This window comes from Ixodes scapularis, unplaced genomic scaffold (assembly GCF_016920785.2).
Source record: "Ixodes scapularis isolate PalLabHiFi unplaced genomic scaffold, ASM1692078v2 PGA_scaffold5__190_contigs__length_132052651, whole genome shotgun sequence".
NCBI classification, from domain to species: domain Eukaryota; kingdom Metazoa; phylum Arthropoda; class Arachnida; order Ixodida; family Ixodidae; genus Ixodes; species Ixodes scapularis.
This window is the reverse complement of record NW_024609880.1, coordinates 51,902,047-51,910,405: the sequence shown is the minus strand read 5'-3', so window position 1 is coordinate 51,910,405 and position 8,359 is coordinate 51,902,047. Positions and strand designations below refer to the sequence as shown.

The 8,359-nt window shown below is 46.5% G+C and overlaps 1 protein-coding gene across 1 annotated transcript in view; it reads right to left on the bottom strand.

Annotated features, from left to right (window-relative positions):
- Positions 1-968: 968 nt before the first annotated feature.
- Positions 969-8,359, bottom strand: part of LOC8039939 (cytochrome P450 3A24) — a gene marked incomplete at its 3' end in the record, with an annotated part of 43,728 nt that continues 36,337 nt past the window's right edge. The window contains 4 exon segments of the mRNA XM_040208595.2: positions 969-1,060; positions 1,985-2,145; positions 7,831-7,975; positions 8,155-8,282. Of these exon segments, the coding sequence (XP_040064529.1) occupies positions 969-1,060; positions 1,985-2,145; positions 7,831-7,975; positions 8,155-8,282 (526 nt within the window).

Below are 8,359 nucleotides of genomic sequence, written 5' to 3'. Positions count from 1 at the left end.
TTTGGGGGGGGGGGGGGGGGGGGGGGGGTGGGGGATTTATGCTTTTGGACCTTTCGAAACAAAATCCTGGCTACGCCACTGGGGTGGAACTCTTTCACCTTCTCCGTTCCGTTATGTTATTTTATGGCGTCCTGAAAACACGTCTTACTGCCGCGTAACAGCAATAAAAAAAAAAAATGAAAAAAAGGCGTTAGGATGAGATTAAATTGTGCAGGTCGGATTTCAGAGAAAACAAGAGAGAAGAACAAGACTGGTAACACACACTATTGAAACTGGAGACGAGGGGTGAGAGAAAGAGGACAACATATACCCCTGTTACACGGTTTAACTCAGCTTTAACTGCTGTTACGCGGCACTACAGTCACCGCACTATACTCATGGACAGCTATTTCAGAAGAAGTGAAGAGCGCGCCTGCACTGCTTCGATGGGTGCTCACGATGTTCCAGCGCACGGCCGCCCATTTGACTGCATAGCCGCAGAATCTTGTCTGAAACTGCTGTGCGCTAACTGTGGCTTAGTGTAAGTGCAGTTAAGCGTGCCCGTGTAATACCCCTGTTACACGGGCACACTTAACCGCGGTTAACTCAGCTTAACTGCTGTTACGCGGCACCACAGATACCGCACTATACTCTCGGACAGCTACTCCATAAGAAGGGATGATCAAGATGCTCAAGCGCACGTTCGCCCATGGCTTTGACTGCATAGCCGCAGAGTGTTGTCGGCAAATACATATTGTGCGCTAACTGTCGCTTAGCGTAACTGCAGTTAAGTGTGCCCGTGTAACAAGGGTATATATAACAAGGGGTCATATATATATACAATGCGCCTCAAATACGGTTTTTAATATGTGCGACTTAAACGAGCTCACCTACTTGCTTACTTTGTCTTCGAAAAAATGATGCGATATGTTCGGCGTTGGAACAGAATTAAAGCTTTCACACACACACACACAGAAATAATAACGTACCTTAATGCTGGGGGATACATGCGCAGTGTTTCTGAAACGACGCAGTGCAAGTATTTGAGCTTGGACACCGCGTCGAGGCTTGGTTCTGGACCCTGTACAAGGAAATTGAATGAATTACATTATAAAGCTTAAATACAAGTGATTTAAAAAAAAAAAAAAAAACATATCCCTGCATTTTGGTTTAAATGTCTTATGTGCTGTTTAAGCGTTACGTGTTCACTGGGATTAGAATAAAGCCTGTAGGCATGCTTAAAGCAAGTATCATAGTCATGAAGAGATTATTAGTGAAAAGAAACCTAAAATTGCGTTAGCTCGCCAGCTCTTGTTTCAGTGAACGTACGATTACTGATTTATTTTTCGGCAAAATAATTTACCTGACGACATAAGTCTTAAAAAACTGCCGAGGTATCAGGATTTTAAAAATTTTTGCTACAGACAAAAAAAAAAAAAAAAAAAAAAGAACCAACCATTTTAGTTTTACGTTCGTGTTTATACAGCCAAGGTCGGTCTGCCTTTGAGATGAGGCGGTATAACAATAATGTTGTGTGTATGCTTACACAGCCGGAAGTTAGCCTGAACGAGCGACTTGTCTCTCAGCTGTAGATGGGTAATTAAGCCAGTGCAGTACAACCGCTAGCCTGGGGTCTTTAACGTGCACCACGCAGTAGTGATACTCGACCGCACGCCGGTACGATGCTCATCCGGATCGAAACGGGCAGGGGTGGGGCTCGAAGCCAGGATCCTGGGTTCTGCAGCGCGAGCTTTCGCTCCACGTGCTCCGAGCTGGAATGCGCTTGCCCGAAATCACGTCATGCGCAGGCCTTGCCTTTTTAGTTGCCATGGCGCTAAAACGAGCCGACGCAAAGAAGCACGCATCTGCCGCTTTGCCGTGTATTCTCTCGTAAAAAAAAAAAAAACGTGTATGCCTCTTGGGAAGGATCGGGAACTCACTGGCGATGACTTAACACGTCATCACGACGGCCTTGTCTTTTAGGAAATGTTGCATGTGAACTCACATGTTTGGCGAAACAGTCGTCGACCTCCTGTCTCAGCCTGTCTTGAATGTCGGGACACACGGCCAGCTGATACACGGCGAAGGCGATCGTGGTCGACGTTGTTTCCAGACCAGCCGTGAAGAACAACACACACTGCGCCAAGGCTTCGTCTTCTGTCAGGGCTGAAAGTTACCGATCGCGGCACGCGGTTAGCTCGAGCGGGCCATCGGCCGATTTTTTTTATTGTTTCTCGATCCCAGATTGAAGGTTGCGACAACAACTATCATATGCGGAGTGCAAGTCGTCTGCTTTTTGCGCATGAATTGCTGTGACGTCAGACTCAGGCCGAGTTCTGATTGGCTTTGATCGAAAGGATAGTGGGTAGATCTCAATGCTAGATGCCTTGAGGTCTACCCACTATATTGTTTCCATCAGTCAATAAGAGTTCGGCCTTCTGACGTCATCGGAACCCCTATGCAAAAAGCAGACGAATTTGCGCTTTTCCTATTCACTGGCAGCTCAACTTCACCCTGCTCGTAAATTGAACAAAAAACAACATGATGGCAAACATGATGACATAATTATCGGAAGGCACGCTTCACAGATGTTTGAAGCAAATTTTCTTTTGTGCACCTGTAGGCTTTAAACATGTCCGCAGACCGTTTCTGTATGACCAATGATACAGGACCGTCATGCAAAGCAGAAACACATGTCAAACATAGTCTGCAGGCTGTCTTTTTTATGGTGTATAAGCAGTGCACACGTGTGCCTATCTCAAATACCCTACTCAAGATATTGTATTTTAAATACTTTTTGAAGTATCTTGGTATCTCGCAAACACTTTTTATCGAGAGTATTTGATACTCTATTTTAATTACAATTCCGAATATTTTGTACTCATTACCTGCAATACATTTTTGACATTCCGCCATTTTCCGAGTTTTTCGGTATGAAGTGGCGTGGGCGTGGCACGGGCAAATGTGAACATTCTTTTGAGCAACCAAATCCTGTTGCTAGCTCCGATTAGCTACGGTGACTTTGATTGAGCTCGTGGAAACATCGCTTTTTTCCGATTGTGACTCATATTTCACCCCAAAGTTCGTACAATGAAGGTTCTCCCCTCGCCTTCCCAAAGGCGCCTTTTGTTTCCATAGAGTTTCCCCCAAAAAAATCCTCACACAAAAGGAGCGGTTTTACGGAAGTAAAGATGCCACTCTGAGCGCAACGCATACAGGGAAACGACCTACGACAACAATGCAGACTTGAGTGGCAAGCAAATCACAAATAGAAGAAAATGGGAAGTGGACACACGCAAAAAAAAAAAAAAAAAAACACGACATTTTAGTATTGCTTTTTGTATACTTGACCCCGCTAGGGCAATATGTCGAGGTTTTCTTTTGTTTCTTTTATTTTTGTCGTCAGTCCATCACCTATTTCTCTCGCGAACACTGTCTGTAAGCCAACATCGGTAAGCAGAGAACAGTGCAGGAAACGAACTACGAGCTGGATAACCTTTCAAAATGCCAACAAAGTGTCCCCCAACGTTGAGTGCCTTTCTGAACGTCACCTACTGAAGAAGGTGCGACCACTGCCGTGGCTATTATCTGGGTTCTCTTTGTTATCCATTCACTCATATTCGTATCCCAAGTTCGTTATAGTGAACTCCCCATATAGGAAATATGGATTGTAGTTAAGCGATGTGTCTAAGGTGCGCCACAGGACGTGATATTCAGCGATGTCATTATTGGCTAGGTGCTTTGAGCCGTTTGTCACCCCACACCTCGGTGTTTAGCCAACACAAGGCTTGTGCACATGCCCATTGCCCACAGGCCTTGTGGGCATGTTCATGTCGTATTTTTTAATAGAGCGCGGGGCACAGTGTAATGAAAAAATACCAACAATTAGTGAAGTGACGTTAAGTGCCGGATCTCTCTCGAAAGCAGTCGTCAGAGGATGCGAGCTTGACCCAATACGGCTTTTGTGCTGAGCTGGGCACGATGCATGCTGCATTGTTTAGGTAAGCCGTAGTGGTAACAAAAGAGCGCCTCCTCCCTTTCACCGGAGAACACGAACTCCACCCGAACGCTGACGCCGCGTTCGGTTAAGTCAGCCGAGCGCTGAGTCATTGTATTTGTTGTCCCCATCCATGTAGTTCTAAAGTTAACTGCTTGGGACGCCACGGTCTGATTTCCTTCCCAATAGCTAAAGCGGCCTCTTCCTTGTTGTCCCAGAAATGTTTTGTAACATCTATCAGTGATCCTGCCACGCGTGTTGCCGGGCGAGCGCGTGGCCGAATGGTTACCGCGTTAGACTCTCGCGCGGAGGCTCCGGGTTCGACACCAAAGAGCAGACTCTTCTATTTATTCTTTCAACTTGACATTTTCGTAAGTTCGAGAACCTTGTCGTCTGATGGAGTTACGAATGTTCTATGCGCCGAACTTTCTATGCCGAATGTTCCAGAAACCCACGCGGGTGCAAAAGGTGCTCCGAGTGGCGGTCCGGTGTCAGTCTCGCACCAGCGCTCGATCCTGCTCTTTCGCCGACATCGACGCCTGCGATGATAGCCTTTCTATAGTTTGTTTTGGGCACAAGTTCGCCTCATTAAACGTTTAGCTTCTTCAGTTATTCGCCGCCTCATCATTTGTCATTCGTGACAATATCCTGCTCCTTATAGTTGGACTGCATAAAAAAGCCCTACGATACTTTTTTTTTTCTTTTTCCATTTTGTGTTGTTTCGTGCTAATAAACCAGTCTGGTAACCCCAATTTATGGAGCTGTATAATTGTCCTTGTCACCGACGTCGATACAAATTACGCAATGCGGAAGTATCTTCAAAAGTAATTGAATTACATATCTAAGTATTTTTACTCTACTCAAGACACCTTACTGTGACAGTAACTTGAGTAGTATTTTAAATACTTTATAAAGCAGGAATTTATTAATTTTAATACTTTTATCGAGTATTTTGTCCAACACTGGAGCAGTGTGACCTCGACTTGCTTAAGTGGAGGGCGTGGTTAGTGTCAAACATCCTATTATCGTTCGTCAGCCAATGATTCATATGAGACCTAAGCGGTAAAGGTATGTGGTTGGAAGCATCCTGTATGTGTAAAACGTAAAAAAACGAAATGATAATGCTTATGTTGGTTTTGTACTCATGATACCCCGTTATGTACATTTACAAACCCTGTATTTAAATATAACTCCTAGAGGGACCACGAGTACCGTAGAGTGTGGGAATACAAAAAAAACTTTAAAAATACGGACACAAAATAATTTAGAACTTTCCTGACAGTAACGTTTCACAAATGGAAGTCGGAAACAATGAGGTATCTACAGAAAGAATGCAAATTTCGTCGCTATGTAGAAAAGTAAAGTATATTTAACGAAGTGTCAGAATTTAGTTGGCATTTGTAAGGGGCTTAATTCGCAATGAAGAATAAAAATTCTTGGCTCTAGAGTTTCGACTACAACTAAAATCACGAATGAGGTTTCTGATCTTTGTAGGAGGGAGTATTTCTTGACCGGTATTCAGAGGTGGCCCTGCGGATTGTTGTTAGTAACTCCGTTTGACCAATTAAAGGTCCTTCTAACTGTCGGTCTCCCAAGCATGTTTTTAAACTAATTTTAAAGCGGTAGCTTTGTAGGCCCTACCACGCTCAAGGTCCTGTCCTCAAGGTCATGTAACACCTGTTGGTGAAGTGGTGGTGCATAAGCGTAAGTTCCGGTCGCGTAAGCTCGTAAGCGGCGGTTGCGTAAGCTCTGTTCGCGCGCACTAGAGGTAGTGAGAACGACAGATAGAGAGAGAACCCAACCACGCTCGTGTCGCTCGTGTTATCGAGGTCGCGCAGAGCCCGTGCCTGTAGTGAAGCAAGCTCGTAAGCGCCGGTAGCTGAAGCTGACGTGACCTAACGTCTTCCTTGACGTTGTCCTCGATGTGTGTGCGACATATTACAACCATTTCATCACCGTAACATTTCCTTTCCCAATTATTTACTTCACTAATGTCACATTCGTCTGGGGCGCGCACGGCACCGAGAAAATGTCGCCCCCAAGGCCACGCCACTGTGTAGGTGCACCACATGACGCACTACCAGGCGAACGCGAAGCATCCCGCCGTGCGACGCGCTCGGTCCGGTCACTGCAAGGGCAAAACATGAACGGCTGGACGGTAAAAAATGTCCACAAGAGTGGGGCGGCGGCTCGCGCCATCTAGCGAGGAATGAAAGTAACAAATTGTCTTTTAAGTGGATGGTTCAAGTATGTACTTGTTACACCGAAAATTCGCCCGCCAACGTAAAAACAAAAACACATGGACTATGAAAGAGAGCGTTTACACATATGCGATTTTATTGACGGACTGGTGACAAACGATGGGTACAGACAGGTCCGGTGTGAAAATCAACAGGTGTGAGGGCACGCAGGGGTTAAACGAAAAACAAGAAATTTAATTAGGCGATAAAAAGCCGCGCACGGCGACAACACGACAAAACCATCAGAACGAAATGCGAACACGCGTTACTCCAACAACACTCACGAACCTTCGGGCAGCGGGGCCGCGAAAAAAACAAGACAGCACTCCATTCCCGACACAACGCGAAACAACTCGCCGCTCGCGACACAAACTGTAGCCGGGAAACAAGTTCGCCGGTGCAAAGAACACGAAAGTTCCGAAAAAGGAAAGTCCCCTCTGCGGGACTCAAAGTCCAGGGAAAAGTTCCAACGAAGTCCGAAGACTCACCGACGTCTTGAATCCGACGAACGACGAAAGCTTCACGTGCCCGGCGTGGTGGACTGGTTGCTCGGCGGCCGATGCAACGCAGCACCGCACACACGCACTTCCCGAAAAGGGAAAAACCGACGCCCGTAGTCAATGCTGGAATCGTAGCCAGAGCAGAGGGCTTGAGGGAAAGATAGCAGCACCGACATCACGTTCTCTCGAGCTGCGGGCCGCCATGTTTCGCGAGACGAGGAGGGAAGACCACCGACGAGGCGAGAGAGAGAGAGGATATGCCGAAGGAAGCGGAGAGCGTTAACTCAAGGTCGCAGTGCCAGGACCTGCTTGGTCTCCTTCCGACGGTGCAGCTGGTGCAGCAACGCACCGGTGCCGCGCGCCGCATGAAGTCCCAGGCGAACGTAGTGCAGCCGCACCGACACGACCAGGTGAACGTGACGCGTCCGTCGGTGCAGCGCGGTGCGGTGCGGTGCGCCCCAAACGAATGTGACATTAGAATGTTTCTATAGAGCTATCGCATTTTATCGCGTTTGGTCGAATGAACAAAGCTGCCTCAATTTTTGATAACCCGTACGACTTGTTCACGACATAATCACAATTAGGACACACAGGACGTGGCACGTCGATCCCGAGTATCTTGTCGCTCCCTAGCCAAAGTGGCAAATAAGAACGCCGAATAACGAATTACGAAGCCAAACATCTGAACATCATAGAAGGCTTCCCGCGTCTCTTAAGCTGTCGCGACTATAATCTACCGCGACTACGCCGTATGTACGTTTTATAACAAACAATGTGAGCCAAAGTTACTCAATGACTCAAAGCACAGTATGACACTTGGGGCGTGGACTTTTATGATCATTCTCGCTTCGTGAGTGGGTTCTCGGCGTTCCCAGTAGCTGATGTTGCAATGAGATCGACTGTGGAAGAAGAATAAAATTCCTCCCGGGACTCGCTGCAGGCCTTTGCGTCTTTGAAGCTGTCTTTGACCATAGACCGACTCGCGTCTCTGACGTACCACGGCTGCGGTGGCGCTGCTGTCAGCACTACGCATGCGCAGTAGCTTATATGGGCAAACGCGGCCTTGTTTATAAAGCAGCTTGTTGGCATGTAGCCATATAAAATGTGAACGAACATTTTGTGACGAACGAGGTCTCCGACTTCTGCTCGCTCCCAAGGTTGTAGAGACTGTTCTCCATGTCTTGGCCACCGTCGCTGCTGACTTCCGCGATACCCGACTCTTGGGCATCTACCATGAGCTGGAGAAAGTCCTGATGCCTCTGAAATGTTCACGAAACAATAGCGTGGTAATCTGAATCGTCAAGTATCAGACATATATTAAAACAGTCTTCGAAATGCTTTTTTTTTTTTTTTTTTTTTTAGGTTAAGGATATGCTATGATACCAGCACCAGACAGATATCGACCGTGGTATTATATGATACGTAAAGATGTACTTACGATATTAGCTTCTTTGCGCTTTTTGATAATGCTTGCGCAGGTATTCTTGAAATAATGAAATATCTCTCCCGGGAAAACTTTTGTGCCGAATACTTTGAATAGCCGTGGAAACAGGCTCATAAGGAAAACTGAAACGTAAACGGAAAGTTCACAAAATAACCTTGAAATTCACCTGAGGCGCTGGACCCGTCAAACACAAATTTGG